We start from the raw sequence: 17,588 nt of genomic DNA, 5'->3' as shown, positions 1-17,588 counted from the left end.
TCTTTCTCCACACAAAACACATGGGACTGACATGATCTTGCCACAAGACTCGAAAACCAAGAAGAGGAGAGGCAGGATCATGACAACTACAAGCCTAAATGACTGAACTCTTTATTTCCAGCTCTCAGTTTCTCTGTAGGTTTTGGTGTTGGACTTTGTGTTGGAGTCTGTGGAGCAACAGCTGCTCTGCTTATTGTGATGTATATTTGGTAAGAATGTGTGTTATTTTCATTTTCAGTGTTTAAAACAGGAGAACTAAATGTCATTTTCACAGCATCTGTTGATTTCAATGACAAATCTAAAAAAGATGCCAAATCACCTCCATATGATCAGGTTTAGGAATGTCTCTGTGTTCTTTTGACAGCAGAAGAAAGAGGTCGAGAAGAAAAGCGTCTGAAAACCAACTGAAGGTGAGATGATCACCAATGAAATCTCTTCATACAAATGCATTAGAAAGATTGAACTGTCCGTCACATGTTTGGTCTTCTCAAATGTGTCTTTATAGAATGAAGATGTCATTAATGACACATATACAACTCTTGAACTCAAGACCAGATCATCTGACCTGTACGACACACTCACAGTAAGTGTTATTCAATTCAACTACATGAAGAACACAAACACAGTTATTTTAATTCTTGATCATTGATCTTTATTTGTCTTAATGTTTGTAAAGCCCAACCAGAAGAGGATGAAGTAAGAGGCGGAGCACAGAGAATCTCTCCTCTGATCTCTGATGATTGGCAGCAGTTATGACAAGGAGTAAAACATTTGTATTTCTTTAAAGTTTAATAATCACGATGTACTAAGAGACATTATTGAAAGTAAAGTGTAAAAAACAGAGGAAAACAATACGTGATGTGATCTTTAGTAACTGGATACAAACTCATTATTGTTTAATATGAAACCTTGAAATGTTTAAAGATATTTTTCACATTTTATATTAATATAACCTTTCCTATAATGTAGCCATTAAGTGGCACAAATAATCTTTGGTCAGTGTTTGCTTTCCAGCTAAAGATGATAACTGCCATCAGGAAACCCAAACTACCCACATGTTTGAGAAACACATTGCGTAAACAAATAATGCAATGACAAAAACAGAGAAAACATGTTGTGCATTGGTAATGGTGCAGATCCGACCTAAAGCGGACAATCAAAGGTCTTTTTCCTTACACGTTTTTCTAGAAATATATAAATGCATATATTTATATTTACATATGTAGAAATACATTATAGAAAAGTTGTTTGTATTAAAGTTGGTATTTACCAAATCTCTTCCTTCCAGTGGGCAATCAGACCACCATTACAAAAAATGTAAACATACAGGGAACGTGTAAAATATACCCTAGTGGAATAAAGGACGACAGCACCAAGTGTTTCGCGAACTGTGTGAATTGTTACCCATGTTCCGCAGTTAAGTTGCTTTACCAAATCAGATTTTTGTTTATGAGAAATGATACTGTTTGAAGTGTACGTCAAGCCTACTGAGATTTGAAACTGTGAAAGCTAAATAATTCTAACTTTTATATTGATCTGCTACAAGATCAGCAGACTCTGTTGCCATCTTTAAAAAAACGCCTGGAAACGCATCTCTTACGTCAACATGTCGCGGATTGTTTTTAACCTAATTCTCTTCCCTTTCTTTCATCTTATTCAAAATAAATAAAATACTAACCTCACTATTCTTAGCTTTGTATTCTCTGGCTTTAATGGACTAGTTTGATGCACTTATGTATTTTGTTGCCTATGTTGTTATAACTGCTTCCTCATCTGTAAGTCGCTTTGGATAAAAGCGTCTGCTGAATGTAAATGAATGTGATTATATTCTAGTGCGTGTCAGAGAACCACACAAACTGCAACTTCTGTTTTTGTGTAAAATTTTTGTCGTTTTATTTCCATACCCAAACCGGAGTAATCCTGTTAAGAGGAAACAAGATGAAAATAAACTGCAATGTAATTCCGTACTTACCCGTGGTGTTACAGTTTTGTTAAATGCTGCCAGGGGTCGTCTCGTCTACCTTATTAGACTCGGGAAGGGAGGGTTATATGAAACCGTGTTTTACTTACATTTTTACTTCATCACTGGCCTTACTCTAACTAAAGCCTACCCTTGGCAGTCTATAGTGATGTTTATCAATAAGGTAGGAAACAACGTACATGCCTAAGTGTGTAAAGACACCAAAAGCACTAGAGATCGGGACTAAGATCCTTTCTTCTCTCAGTCTTCCAGGGCAGTCATAATCTATTTTCCCCTACAAGACGGGCCAAATCCCCCGTTACACATAATTCAAAAAACACATGGCATTGATCTGTGGCAGTGCTGGATAAGCATCATTTTAGTAGTTTGTGGGCAAATCCACTATTCTGCATGTAGACTTTTATGTTTTTATAGAAAAATCTAATTGAGACATTAGTCTTATTTTACATATTAAACACTTCCCGCTCTGAAAAAAATATGTTTGTTAGGATATTATTAAAATACTTGATATTCCAGAGATCTGATCATTAACACCAGAACCTGAATCATCCAAAACTTTGAGGAACAGAAGTATATCCTCAAAAAAAGCCAGAAGATGATGATCACAGGTGAGTATCACAAAACAAACACCATCGATAGTTTTGAAGCCTGTATTTGGAGTTATTTCTGAGTTTTTTAGTTCATTTTCTAACATGAATTAAGTCAGTTCTGTTGATAAAATGCCCAAAAACCTCCACCAACCCGAAAGGTGCTTTGCTGAAAGTTGGCTTTTCAAATAAATGCCCTAGATCTTTTGATGTCCTCTTTTCTAATGCAGTTTCATTCAGACATTATGCGTGGTATTTATGTAGATGTGAATGTACGTGAATTTGACTTGAAGAAGCTTTAGAAACAACAGCCTTGATTCCTGTCGTTCTGGTCTGGGGGGATGTGCGACGGGTCATGTTTGGTATAATCGCACAGAAACGAATTCAAGTCACTGATGTTTGCCTACAGGACTATCACTGGATCTGCGCCTGCATACTTTCACACCCCACAACACTCCTACACCCCATCAAGAACGCTGTGTATTGGAATAGAAACACAATGGCATTCAAATGGCTGGGTATGCGTTACTCTTTGCATCCTGGTCGCCTGTTCCTAGCGGAGTCGTGTGGTTCGGGGCATTTAGTCTGGGTATTGGTCAATCAGGTGAGTGAGTGAGTGAGTGATTGAGTGAGTGAGTGAGTGAGTGAGTGAGTGAGTGAGTGATTGAGTGATTGAGTGAGTGAGTGAGTGAGTGAGTGAGTGAGTGAGTGAGTGAGTGAGTGAGTGAGTGAGTGAGTGAGTGAGTGAGTGAGTGAGTGAGTGAGTGAGTGAGTGAGTGAGTGAGTGAGTGAGTGAGTGAGATGTGGTTTGTTTTCATATATTAGTGTATAATTTAAAGTTTGTTTCAGGCAGTCATTACACAGTGCTAGTGCAGCTAGAACCTGTACAGATGTGTTAGACTGGTTGAGCACGCAGTCAGAGGGACATGCAGGCTTGCGTCCAGCTGAGCCGTGTAAGCATATCTTCCCATTCATTGTTTGATCAGGTATGTGAATCAGTGTGGAATGTGATCTTATAATGAGTGATATGTAGTGATATGTATGTGATTTTATAATATTACTGTGTAATGTAAGGTTTGCGTCCTGCAGTCATTACACATTTCAATTGCAGCTAGACGGATCGTGAACGCAGTCGGAGGGATATATAACAGGATTGCGTCCAGTTCTGTGCAGTGCAAGCGTATCTTTAATGGCAAGACGCACTGCCCTGGATTACGCTGCTGTTTTGTTTCTATTTTGAATGTTTTATTTTCATTAATGTTTTTGTTTTGTGACAACTTTCAGTAATTGCTATAATTTGGGTGCTTTGGTTTTCGTCCTTGGCTTCCCCCATTTGTGGTTGTAGACGAAGTGCTTCCCATTGAGGAAGTTCACTGAAGAACCAGTAACTACTGATTTATTTAGTTTTGTTCGTGGTTAACTTTACTTATTGTAAGTGCTCGGGGCTCCTGTGGCCAATAGTAGAAAGGGTATTTTACCCACCTCTTTTTGGGGTGCAGTGTTTAACACGAGTGAGTTTCTCATTCCCTGTCGTTCAGGGGGCAACACCAGTGTGTGTGGTTGGTTGTAGTGAGTGATTACTGTTTTAGGTGGGGCAATATTCTTTTTCCTTGTTTGTGCCTTTTTATGATCCAAGGCTGCCCGTAGTGTTTACATTGTTCTTTCTGTAACGTACCTTTTCTTGGTCCGTGTTTGTAATGTAAGGGGTAACTGTATTGGAAGGTACTTTTTAGTAACGAGAGGCTTTCTCGAAAGGGCACTAAATCTCTTTCCCGCTCATTCTCCTTCACAACTCCTTCCTGGTGGAACATTCTTCCCAATGCGGTCCGGTCAACCACATCTCTCACCTTCAAAACACGACTTAAAACACATCTCATACAAATGAAAAAACACTACCCTCTCTTCTCTCATCAGGTAGTGGTCTAGCTTTTGTTGAAACTAGTAACTTTGTATTAGCAGCTATCATACTATGAAAGATCCTGCCGGTATTGAGACTCGACCTTAGGGTTACAAGTCCGACTCTTTAAACATTAGGCCACAACTGCCCAGTCTGTGCATATTATGAATTATAAGCAAATTGTTCTCACAAGAAAGTAATTTCTTTGATCAAGATTTAAAAAAAGAAACAGTGACATTTCTTCAAGGAGACAGAGCCTTAAACAGTTATGTTAGACATGACAGCAATATTGCAACATGTTAGACCTCTTGTTCTCACACATCTCATGACAATATCTCACATATAGAAAAAAACTAAAATGTATAGAAATCAGAAAGAGAGCAAAAAAACTCACTTGTTGTGAAGATGTGCGTGTGGTGCGATCGTCAGGCTGTGAGTTCAGCTCGGAAGGAATCATATATGCACATTATTTCCTCTGTTTTAGGGAGGAATGAATATACACACAAGCTCATGAAAAACTCAAATGAACAGCTCCTCCTCCTCCACATGAAATCCTGAAACAAAAGCACAGCGCCAGTTTCTGTGTGTTATATAAGGACCGTCCTCTTGGGGATTTCCATGGGACTCTGCTTTTCTTATAGATTATTAGATATTTAGTAAAATAATCTTATTTAAAGAGAATTTCTACCCTCAACAGTAGACACAACACATTACTGCACATAACTCCCACCAAAGTATAAACACAGAGACCTTTAATCATCTGAATGTCGCCCAAAGCATTAAATCATTCTTTTCATACCTTATACCTCATATTTCTAATGGTCTCCGTTTTAACAGTACAATTACTGAACAGAAGAATAAATAACTTGCACTTCCTCATAGGAACATTGGTTTACGAGAAACAAACCAGATGCATGTTTAAGAGGTCTTCTCGGGTCCAAAGATCTTTACCCGACCCGAAATGACCCGAACCACTTTTTACCCGAACCCGAGACAGACCCGATAACGTTTTTATTTTAAAGCCCCGACCCGAGACAGACCCGATAACGTTTTTATTTTAAAGCCCCGACCCGAGACAGACCCGATAACGTTTTTATTTTAAAGCCCCGACCCGAGACAGACCCGATAACGTTTTTATTTTAAAGCCCCGACCCGAGACAGACCCGATAACGTTTTTATTTTAAAGCCCCGACCCGAGACAGACCCGATAACGTTAGACCCGAGTCCGACACATTGTATATGTTTTTTAAACCCGATTAGACCTGAATGTAAACCGACGTGTATTAATGAAATTGATATGGCAATGAACACGTTGATCCTCTTGTTTTGCTCTGGCAAATTGCGCAAACTGAGGCTAAATGGGTTGTGAATCAAATCTAAATAAGTGACGACATGGCAACCACTCGCGCAAACATTCTGTCTCAACAATGTGTTCCAAACCGCGTAGTACTGAAATGTGCGCGTCTTTTAATATCTGTTATGGAACAGGTAGTGAAGAACCCAAGCGCAGGCAGCGGGGATGAAGGGGTAACAGGATTTTAATAAATAATAACACAGGAAACCAAAACAAAAACCCACGAGGGGGTAAAAAGCAGAGTACACAATAAACTGATAACTAAACACTCAACAAGACTTAACCATAAAACACTAAGACTGAAACAAAACACTAACACTGACTAGAATATCCTTAAACGTATTTCTCAAGACCAAGGGTACTTTACGGAGCAGGAACAATATACAGCAAGGTAACATGTACAACGAACCAGCACAAGACAATGAACACGAGGATGTTTTAAAGGGAGACAGACAAAGGATAATTAACAAGGGTCAGGTGCGGGTACTGAAACACTCAGGGAAGGTTAACGAGGAAACGAGATGGCGACGAGATGGCGGGAAACACTGACGAGACACGAGAAAGCACATGGCCTGTCAGAATCAAAACAAAGCCATGTGGTTTGTTTTCATATATTAGTGTATAATTTAAAGTTTGTTTCAGGCAGTCATTACACAGTGCTAGTGCAGCTAGAACCTGAACAGATGTGTTAGACTGGTTGAGCACGCAGTCAGAGGGACATGCAGGCTTGCGTCCAGCTGAGCCGTGTAAGCATTTCTTCCTAATCATTGTTTGATCAGGTATGTGAATCAGTGTGGAATGTGGTCTTATGAGTGATATGTAGAATGTGATTTTATAATATTACTGTGTAATGTAAGGACTTGACGCCAGCTGGAAGGCCGGCAGGGCAGGACGGGACCACCGGACTTGGGACCACCGGGACCACCGGACTTGGGACCACCGGGACCACCGGACTTGGGACCACCGGGACCACCGGACTTGGGACCACCGGGACCACCGGACTTGGGACCACCGGGACCACCGGACTTGGGACCACCGGACTTGACGGGACCACCGGGACCACCAGGCACCGAGCCGCCCTCCGTTGCCTCTTCTTCAGCCGAGCCACCCGCCTGGTGGTCGGCTGCAGGAACGATGTGAATGGGATGGGCAGCTCGGGGTTGGAGGCCTCGGACGAGGAAACCCAAGATTCCCGTCTCCCCCGCTTGCCAGTGAGACTGGGCGGTTGTGGAGAGCCTGCAGAGGTTGGAGAGTGGTGCGTGGCGATGCCCACAACACCGATCTGCAGAGGACCACTCTCTGGTATCGCAACCAGCGGAGATAAGTAACATGGGCTCGATGAGGTCGCAGACTCCGAACGCGCTGCAGCAGTTAGTCACACGGCGTCGAAGTCCAGCGGCCTCATCGCCCTCATCTCCGAGCGAGAGAGTGGCTCACTGAGACCAGCGTTGAATAGCACCGCCAGCTCCCTCTCCCCGAACACACCTTGTTCCGCGATGTCCAGGAACCTCTCCACATACTCATCCACAGTCTCACTTCCCTGGCTAAGACTGCATAGGCGACGGGCCAAACTGGACCGATCAGTGTCCATGCTGCTGCTGGGTTCTGTGAGGGCTGGTTCGTTCTGTTATGGAACAGGTAGTGAAGAACCCAAGCGCAGGCAGCGGGGATGAAGGGGTAACAGGATTTTAATAAATAATAACACAGGAAACCAAAACAAAAACCCACGAGGGGGTAAAAAGCAGAGTACACAATAAACTGATAACTAAACACTCAACAAGACTTAACCATAAAACACTAAGACTGAAACAAAACACTAACACTGACACTGACACTGACTAGAATATCCTTAAACGTATTTCTCAAGACCAAGGGTACTTTACGGAGCAGGAACAATATACAGCAAGGTAACACGTACAACGAACCAGCACAAGACAATGAACACGAGGATGTTTTAAAGGGAGACAGACAAAGGATAATTAACAAGGGTCAGGTGCGGGTACTGAAACACTCAGGGAAGGTTAACGAGGAAACGAGATGGCGGGAAACACTGACGAGACACGAGAAAGCACATGGCCTGTCAGAATCAAAACAAAGCCATGTCTTTCTCACACAAAACCTAAGGCTATGCCATGACTCCGCTGCAAGACCAAGAATAAACATGACATGATAGCGGAATCATGACAATATCTACTTCTGGTCGCCTGGTGGAAGTATGTTTTTCCTGAATACGATGGTAACTACATGGAGTGCAAACCCCTGCAGCATTGGAAACTTCGGGATTTCAATTCTAAGGTGATTTCAGATCACTGCGACTTTCGGAAGATTTGCGTGGCTTTCAACCGATCGACTGAGGGTTGAAGGAGAGTTGGTAACTACACGCGCACACACACAAGCGACGCGCTGTTATTGTACAGGATAGTTCGGGTCTTCCTCGGGTCAATTAAGCAAAACAATTTTTACTTTATATTACCCGAGACCCGAAGACACTAATAATATACCCGAACCGTGTCCGAAGCTCCCGTGAATCTTTTAGACCCGAACCCGCTCGGGTCTCGGGCCGGACCTCGGGTTTTCGGATCTAAGTGGACCCGTGAAGACCTCTAGCATGTTTGTACTTTCGGGTGAGACTATAGTCACCTCACATTTAAAACACATTATCTAACTCCCTGTGTAGCAAAGTTCTTCCGGCTCACTTGAGGGTCACTTCTATATCAGTGCTGGCAGTGCTTTCCTGTAGCTCAGTGTTAAGAGCATTGCGTTAACAATGCAAGGTTGTTGGTTTGATCTCATGGAATTGCAGATACCTATGTTTAAATGTATAGGATAATCCAATGTAAATTGCAAAGAATCTGCCAAATGTGTAAATGTAAGTGATAAAACCTCCTATCCTGGATTAACCAATTACAGGCTATATGAATACACATTTCATTGTGTGTATGTATGTTATCTATTAATAAACTCAATCATAACATGTTCTCGTGTTTACGGCAGGATATTTGAAATTGGATTCATAGATCTGTACAGAATAATGTTCACATTACAAATGTCCATACATGCACAAACCACACTGATCTTAAATTAGAGCAATTCTGTTTCTTTCATGACCAGCAGATGTCGCTAGCGAGAGGCGTTTCAATCATGCTTTCATTTTCAATTCTACAGCGGAAAGACTCTGTGTGCATTCTCACAAATTGTTTGAATATTTTAGGGTTGACTTTGTTTAATGTTGTATAAATATTACTTTGACAACTGATCATTGAATAGACCAAATAAGTTAATGTTGTGCGAGCCACCAACACTGTGTTGATGTACATATAAGACCAATTGTTAAAGAAAGTGTATAGCGTGATTGCTTCGGCCCTTCTTGATCAACCAGTGTTAGGCCATGTCTCATCACGACTCTACAACGACAAAAACCCCATTATAAACACTTTTACAATGAAAATACACTTACAGGCTGCGAATCTGAAGAGCCAGACAGTCCTTGCAGAGTTTTAACAGTTGGATTCGCCCAACTTTTTAACAAAAGCTTCCGTGCATAGCCGGTCTTGATCTCTACCAGATTCGTGAAGCAATCGTTGGTGAAATGCTCTGCACAAACCTGAACATTTGGATTTACAGAAAAAGTTCAATAATCTGCTTTAAACATCTTCAGAAAAGCTGATCATTTGTCAAAGAGAGGTTTAGGATCAGTGATGTACTTCCCTGTTACTGGAGGAGGAACCACATTTGTCAATCGGAAGATATAATAAACTGTTAACCCCAGAGTCAGTAAAAGCTTATTTGCCGTTATAGTCCGTCATTTAGTTCCTGAAGTTCAGACAGACTAAACACGGTAAGAACTTAGTAAATTCAACTAACATACATAAAATATCTTGTAGGTGGAGTTTATATTCTGTAAGACTTAACATGACTATATATGATCTTCTCAACCATAGAAATGTAAGTAACATGTGATATACAACATTAGATTTTTGTAGAGAAGAAACCAGTAAACTGTGAATTTCAGTTCATGATCATGTGTTTTATAGATGTATTTGATGGTGATGTCAGTCAGAATGGCTCCTCCTCTTCCTGTGATATTTCTACTCATAGTTCAAGGTGAATAACCGATGTTACATCATTACATTATATAACCTCAAGTTACTTTCCTTAAATGTGTAATTGGTTTATTTTTCAGGTTTTTATGTTTTGATCGAGCAGCATGTTCTTCACGTGATCTATTTCAGTTTTTACACTTGATTCTATTTATTCTTTCACACCCACTCGTGACGTGTTCACACTTAACACTCTTCAATATGTTTCTGTTGTTTTTGTGTAGAAGTTTAACACACATTCGTGAACAGTAACATCCCTAATGATTGATTTGTTTCTTCAGGAGTTTATAGTGCTGATGATGGTTGGGGTATAACTTACAGCTCTTCACACATCTGTGCAGTAAAGGGCTCAACAGTGACTATAAAGTGCACTTATAAATACCCTCCTAAATACAAGATCACAGAAGTGTTCTGGACCAACACTTTTGTTAAATCAGACAATGAAGAGTTTCCAAATCTGTTTAAGGAATCTGAATACAGTGAGAGGATTAAGTATCTGGGAGATGAACAGCACGACTGCAGCGTCAGACTGACTGATGTGAGAGAGACAGATTCACACGAGTATTATTTTAAATTCATCACTGATCAAGATAAATGGACTGGTGAACCTGGAGTGACTCTTGATGTCACAGGTGAGAGTGAAAGAGTGTTTGATGATAATAATGTGATGTGTTGAATGACATGAGGAGGATCAGTGTTGTGTTGTGTTCAGATCTTCAGGTGGAGTCTGAAGGTGAGAGAGTGATGGAGGGACATTCAGTGAATCTGACATGTAAAAGCAGATGCAGTCTGACTGACACATCAACATTCATCTGGTTTAGAAACACACAGACATTAAATGACAGAAACAAGAAACTCATCCTGCCGTCAGTTAGAAGAGAGAATGCAGGAGACTATAGCTGTGCTGTACAGGGACACAGTCTCGCATCACCTCCTCGACGTCTCAATGTCATCTGTAAGTTCACTCTCAATTCTTTCATTATTCACTCAGAATGCCTTTGTTATCACTGATATACTGAATATAATCTCTCAATAGATCCTCCAGATGAACCAGTCATCTCCATCAGTTCTTCTGGTGTAATAGTGGAGGGTGATTCAGTGAATCTGACCTGCAGCAGTGAATCAAATCCACCTGTTCACAACTACAGCTGGTTTAAAGAGACTCAAACATCATCTGTTGGATCTGGAAACATCTACATCATCTCAAACATCAGATCTGATCACAGTGGACAATACAAGTGCAAGACTGAAAATGAACTTGGACAGAACAATTCAACAGTGACTTTAAATGTTTTATGTCAGTTAATGAAACTGTACAATAGTTCAGGTTGAGTTAAACAAATGTTGAACAGTAACAATAAAACTGTTTTTTAGATCCTCCAAGGAACGTCTCGGCATCCATCAGTTCTTCTGGTGTAATAGTGGAGGGTGATTCAGTGAATCTGACCTGCAGCAGTGAATCAAATCCACCTGTTCACATCTACAGCTGGTTTAAAGAGACTCAAACATCATCTGTTGGATCTGGACAGATGTTCAGCATCAGTAACATTAATTCATGTCTTGGTGGATGGTTTTACTGTGTGGCTCAGAATGAAGTTGGATCTCAGAGATCAGCTGCTGTATCACTCACTGTTAAAGGTGTCTCATGTAAGTAGGTCGAGTCGTTTCTTAAATAACATTTGATTGTAATTTTTGAATTCAATGCTGCAATGCAACATGTTATACATGGAGATAAATGTTGTGGTAATGTCACTTTAAATGGCATTTAAGTTTCACATCAATGGCATTTGTTTTTGTGTCCTCAGCACTACAAGCCTAAATGACTGAACTCTTTATTTTCAGCTCTCAGTTTCTCTGTAGGTTTTGGTGTCGGACTTTGTGTTGGAGTCTGTGGAGCAACAGCTGCTCTGCTTATTGTGATGTATATTTGGTAAGAATGTGTGTCAGTCTCATTTTCAGTGTTTAAAACAGGAGAACTAAATGTCATTTTCACAGCATCTGTTGATTTCAATGACAAATCTGAACAAGATGCCAAATCACCTCCATATGATCAGGTTTAGGAATGTCTCTGTGTTCTTTTGACAGCAGAAGAAAGAGTTCAAGAAGAAAAGCGTCTGAAAACCAACTGAAGGTGAGATGATCACCAATGAAATCTCTTCATACAAAAAACATTGGAAAGATTGAACTGTCCGTCACATGTTTGGTGTTCTCAAATGTGTCTTTATAGAATGAAGATGTCAGTAATGACACATTTACAACTCTTGAACTCAAGACCAGATCATCTGACCTGTATGACACACTCACAGTAAGTGTTATTCAATTCAACTACATGAAGAACACAAACACAGTTATTTTAATTCTTGATCATTCATCTTTATTTGTCTCAATGTTTGTATAGCCCAACCAGAAGAGGATGAAGTAAGAGGCGGAGCACAAAGAAACAAATCCTATGATCTCTGATGATTGGCAGCAGTTATGACAAGGAGTCGAAGGTTTTTATAAGTTTAATAATCACGATGTACTAAGAGACATTATTGAAAGTAAAGTGTAAAAAACAGAGGAAAACAAAACGTGATGTGATCTTTAGTAACTGGATACAAACTCATTATTGTTTAATATGAAACCTTGAAATGTTTAAAGATATTTTTCACATTTTATATTAATATAACCGTTTCTTAATGGCATCTGCAATGTTCTGCACACATATTGTTTGGTTTTTGGAACATCTAAGCTTCTGTAAATACTTTTTTACAGCTCCAACTTTCTTCAAGAAATAACTTTTTTAATTAATCTGATATATTTCTGTGTGAATCATATGAACTAATACATGAGAATGTGCATTCAAGAAAAAATATTAAAATGTAGACAAACCCAACCAACTGTCCATATGAGAACAAACTGATGTCAGCGAATGATTCTGCACTATACATTCATACACTTTGTGAGAATGATGCCATGATTATACCAACAACCCAGATCCCTTTAGATAATGTAGCCATTTAGTGGCACAAATAATCTTTTGTCAGTGTTTGCTTTCCGGCTAATGATGATAACTGCCATCAAGAAACCCAAAATACCCACATTTAAAAAAAAAAACACATTGTGTAAACAAATAACAAAAACAGAGAAAACACGTTGTGCATTGGTAATGGTGCAGATCCGACCCAAAGCGGACAATCAGATCCTTTTCTAGAAATATATAAATGTATATATATGCATTTACATATGTAGAAATAAATTATAGAAAAGATGTTTGTAGTAAAGTTGGTATTGAGCAAATCTCTTCCTTCCAGTGGCCAATTCAAAAAAATTTAAACATACAGGGAACGTGTAAAATATACCCTAGTGGAATAAAGGACGACAGCACCAAGTGTTTTGCGAACTGTGTGAATTGTAACCCGTGTTCAGCAGTTGAGTTGCTTTACCAAATCAGATTTTTGTTTATGAGAAATTATACTGTTTGAAGTGTACGTCAAGTCTACTGAGATCTTAAACTGTGAAAGCTAAATAATTCTAACTTTTATATTGATCTGCTACAAGATCAGCAGACTCTGTTGCCATCTTTAAAAAACGCCTGAAAACGCATCTCTTACGTCAACATGTCGCGGATTGATTTTAAGCTAATTCTCTTCCCTTTCTTTCATCTTATTCAAAATAAATAAATAAAATACTAACCTCACTATTTTTAGCTTTGCATACTGTGCTAGGCTTTAATGGACTAGTTTTGATGCAGTTATGTATTTTGTTGCCTTTGTTGTTATAACTGCTTCCTCATCTGTAAATCGCTTTGGATAAAGGCGTCTGCTAAATGACTGAATGTAAATGAATGTGGTTATATTCTAGTGCATGTAAGAGAACCACACAAACTGCAACTTCTGTGTTTTTATTAAATGTTTGTCGTTTTATTTCCATACCCAGTAATTAAGAGGAAATAAGATGAAAATAAACTGCAATGTAATTCCGTACTTACCCGTGGTGTTACAGTTTTGTTAAATGCTGCCAAGGGTCGTCTCGTCTACCTTATTAGACTCGGGAAGGGTATATGAAACCGTGTTTTACTTACATTTTTACTTCATCACTGGCCTTACTCTAGCTGAAGCCTACCCTTGGCAGTCTATAGTGATGTTTATCAATAAGGTAGGAAACAACGTACATGCCTTAGTGTGTAAAGAGACCAAAAGCACTAGAGACGGGGACCAAGATCCTTTCGTATCTCAGTCTTCCAGGGCAGTCATAATCTATTTTCCCCTACAAGATGGGCCAAATCCCCCGTTACACATAATTCACAAAACACATGGCATTGATCTGTGGCAGTGCTGGATAAGCATCATTTTAGTAGTTTGTGGGCAAATCCACTATTCTGCATGTAGACTTTTGTTATGTTTTTATAGAAAAATCTAATTGAGACATTAGTCTTATATTACACATTAAACACTTCCCGCTCTGAAAAAAATATGTTTGTTAGAATTTTTATTAAAATACTTGATATTCCAGAGATCTGATCATTAACACCAGAACCCGAATCATTCAAAACTTTGAGGAACAGAAATATATCCTCAAAAAAAGCCAGAAGATGATGATCACAGGTGAGTATCACAAAACAAACACCATCGATAGTTTTGAAGCCTGTATTTGGAGTGATTTCGAAGTTTTTTAGTTCATTTTTCTAACATGAATTAAGTCAGTTCTGTTGATAAAATGTCCAAAAACCTCCACCAACCCGAAAGGTGCTTTGCTGAAAAAGTTGGCTTTTCAAATAAATGCCCTAGATCTTTTGATGTCCTCTTTTCTTATGCAGTTTCATTCAGACATTATGCGTGGTATTTATGTAGATGTGAATGTACGTGAGTTTGACTTGAAGAAGCTTTAGAAACAACAGCCTTGATTCCTGTCGTTCTGGTCTCTGTGACATGAGGGAGGATGTGCGACGGGTCATGTTTGGTATAATCGCACAGAAACGAATGTGTGAGATGCATTGAATTCGGTCTTGAAGGGCAGCAGAGGTTCACGCTGTATTAAACAGAGCTCGTCCTTCCTGTACACCGCACAAAAGTGTTTTTTCTCACATGATTATATGACACTGATGAATGATGGCACATTAAAGGACTGACCTTTGATCAGACACAACAGACTCATCCGTGAGGAAAGGTTTGGGATGTGCTATGTGTTTGGTTTTGAGAAGAGAACATTAATCATTAAAGATAATGATGGCATGGTCAATATCAGACCCGTGAGTGCATTTCACTCGTTTCATTAAACAGAGGGGAATCTACATTAACTGATGAGGCAAGGCAAAATTATTAAATGAAGCCATTCTGACATTTTTTTGTGTGACTATACAGTATATTTGTCCTAAAAATAGAATTGCAGTGATCAAATAAACACATTTACACAAAATGTTTACTTTTATTCAAAGTATACAAGCATTCAAATGTCAATGCACCCAAATATTTACCATTTATTAACAGTACATTGAAAATGTAGAAATGCTCCTATGTATGAAGGTATGGTTGACATCAATTTTGTTTTAATAAATTAATAAATGTGTTATCTTATTAAATAATTAATTAATAATAAATATATTTGCTTGATAAATATTGATGTCTCTGTATCATCCCTTTCACGTACATTTTTACACAATTCAAAGGGACATCGCAAGCACAATCCCTCTTATTAATGTCCCAACCAGCTGATCATCATTTATGAGTAAGGGATATTTTTCTTTCTCTGACATCGACTCTGATAAGCACTTTATACTAGTGATGTCCGCAACTTCTGTGCAAGGCGTTGAGTTCATCTAATGTCACATACCGAATAAAATGTTTGAAATGAAATTGAAAATAGCATCAGGATCGTTTCAAAAGTATTTCTGCATAGTTGTGAAAGTGCTTTATTCAGGTGTACACAACTGTGTAGTGTGTTGATGAGAGGAACAGAGTAAAAACTTTACAGTGGACGGGGAACTGTATTGTGTTGCTCCAGCTTCACATCATGTCCACTGCATCTGGCCTATAACAAAGAACTGCACATGTAGATGTCAGAGCAAAAAGCAGTAAATTCACACACCTTATTCTCTTCCTCTGAACTTCACTCCGCACTGCGAGGCCCTGGATCCAAGAGCGCGCTAAATATCGCTAAATAAAGATGAGGCTTAACGGCTGTTGTCATGTGTTTTACGCGTGTTTCTGTCTGTTTGTATATCTCTCTCTTTGTCTGATTGTGTGTCTGTATACCTCTCTGCCCCTCTTGCTGTCTGAGGAGGTCTGTCAATCTTTGTTTTGCCTTTATGTCTGATTGTAAGTCTGTCTGCCTCTGTGTCTGTCTGTCTTTATTTATTTATGTTTGTCTGTTTCCCTGTTTGTATGTCTGTCTGTTTTTTTCTGTCTTTCTATCTTTTTGTCTGTTTATATATATGCCTTTCTGTCTGTCCGTTTAATTGTATGTCTGTCTGCCTCTTTGTCTCTCTGCCTGTTTGTCTGTCTGTTTTTGTCTTTTTTTACCTGTCTGATTTTGTCTATCTGTCTCTCTCTTTGTCTGATTGTCTGTATGACTGTCTGGCTGGATGTCTGTCTACCTCTGTGTGTGTGTGTGTATCTGTCTGTCTTTCTTCATGTTTGTCTGTCTTTCTTTCTCTGTCTGATGGTATGCCTTTGCAAATATTTCTGTCTGTTTGATCGTATGTCTGTATGTCTGTCTGTGATTGTTTTCTGTCTGTTTGTCTGTGGAGTGCTTTATAAAAATGACTTAAACAAGCATTCACTGGGAGGTTACACTAAAGTAAAACTAATGTTGCTTAAAATTGAAGTAAAAGTAATGTTACTTGAAATGGAGGAAAGAAATAGTATTGATTTAGTTTATTTATTTTGACCTGTTCAGCTTTTTCCTTAAATGTGTTTGTTTTGGTGCTATTGTTTTTATTTTGGTCCGAAGTGTGACCCAGACATGTTTATGATTGTATTTACACAAACGCCAGGATGACGAACGTACTAGACAGACAGCACAATCTCACGCATCATCTCTTGTCTTTCATCACTCTTTTTCTCTCCTCCACAGTGACTTCTTGATTGGAGTCTTTTTTCCAGCAGCTCCTCGCGTGCCAGTTCTGACTCCTCCTCCTCCAGCCCTCCATCCTCTCCGTCCAACACCTGTCCATCTTTCATCTGTTCTTACAGAGCCAGGCTTCTGTGTAAATGAGGACATCACATGACATCACAGTGACTTTTCTGCCGTTCTAAAGGTCTGGCACGAAGATCTACCATGATTTTACAATGCTACCATATTTAGTTATGGTTACTTCGGTCATTACAGTAAAATCCTAAGATTTCATAGTCTATATCAACTGATAAATAATAATTTGTGGAGCTTCTTCTATTTTCATATTTTATTTTGTTTAATTGTCATCCTTGTTTTTTCTGTGGGGTTGTTTGAATCGGGTGACCACACAACAAATTTATACACACAGATGAAGGTGTTATGCATTAATTTGTTAATATTACTGACCTTTGCAAAGGTGAACCCAGTACGTTTAGCGTCGGTCCGTTTTATCGCGCAAGGTGTTATGGGTGGTTGCTGAAGTGTTTTGAGTGCTGGTAGGTGGTTAGTTCTTGGAAGGAGTTAAAAGAGTTTGTTTCCCTCTCTGTGCGGTGCTCAAGGTTACCGCTCTGCTCCT

The 17,588-nt window shown here is 39.3% G+C and overlaps 1 protein-coding gene and 1 long non-coding RNA gene across 2 annotated transcripts; both read left to right on the top strand.

The window, feature by feature from the left end:
* Window positions 1-351: 351 nt before the first annotated feature.
* On the top strand, window positions 352-1,966 carry LOC306897500. Its single transcript, XR_013787014.1, has 3 exons — window positions 352-410; window positions 506-583; window positions 677-1,966. It is a non-coding gene; the product is annotated as an uncharacterized lncRNA (long non-coding RNA).
* Window positions 1,967-9,547: 7,581 nt separating this feature from the next.
* On the top strand, window positions 9,548-12,811 carry LOC306897494 (cell adhesion molecule CEACAM2-like). Its single transcript, XM_079462300.1, has 10 exons — window positions 9,548-9,657; window positions 9,854-9,923; window positions 10,201-10,551; window positions 10,632-10,874; window positions 10,956-11,216; window positions 11,294-11,566; window positions 11,762-11,849; window positions 12,005-12,050; window positions 12,147-12,224; window positions 12,318-12,811. Exons 2-10 carry the CDS (start codon window positions 9,854-9,856, stop codon window positions 12,339-12,341), a joined length of 1,434 nt encoding a protein of 477 aa, XP_079318426.1. The 5' UTR covers window positions 9,548-9,657; the 3' UTR covers window positions 12,342-12,811.
* Window positions 12,812-17,588: the final 4,777 nt, after the last annotated feature.

This window comes from Barbatula barbatula (assembly GCF_947034865.1).
Source record: "Barbatula barbatula genome assembly, chromosome: 8".
NCBI classification, from domain to species: Eukaryota; Metazoa; Chordata; class Actinopteri; order Cypriniformes; family Nemacheilidae; genus Barbatula; species Barbatula barbatula.
This window is presented reverse-complemented; position numbering and strand designations above follow the sequence as displayed.

Bases quoted from the DNA above. Each gene is read 5' to 3' on its own strand.
- LOC306897494 (XM_079462300.1), top strand. From the start codon at position 9,854: ATGTATTTGATGGTGATGTCAGTCAGAATGGCTCCTCCTCTTCCTGTG. The intron at 10,875-10,955 runs GTAAGTTCACTC...ATCTCTCAATAG, and splicing joins TCGACGTCTCAATGTCATCT to ATCCTCCAGATGAACCAGTC. The intron at 12,051-12,146 runs GTGAGATGATCA...GTGTCTTTATAG, and splicing joins CGTCTGAAAACCAACTGAAG to AATGAAGATGTCAGTAATGA.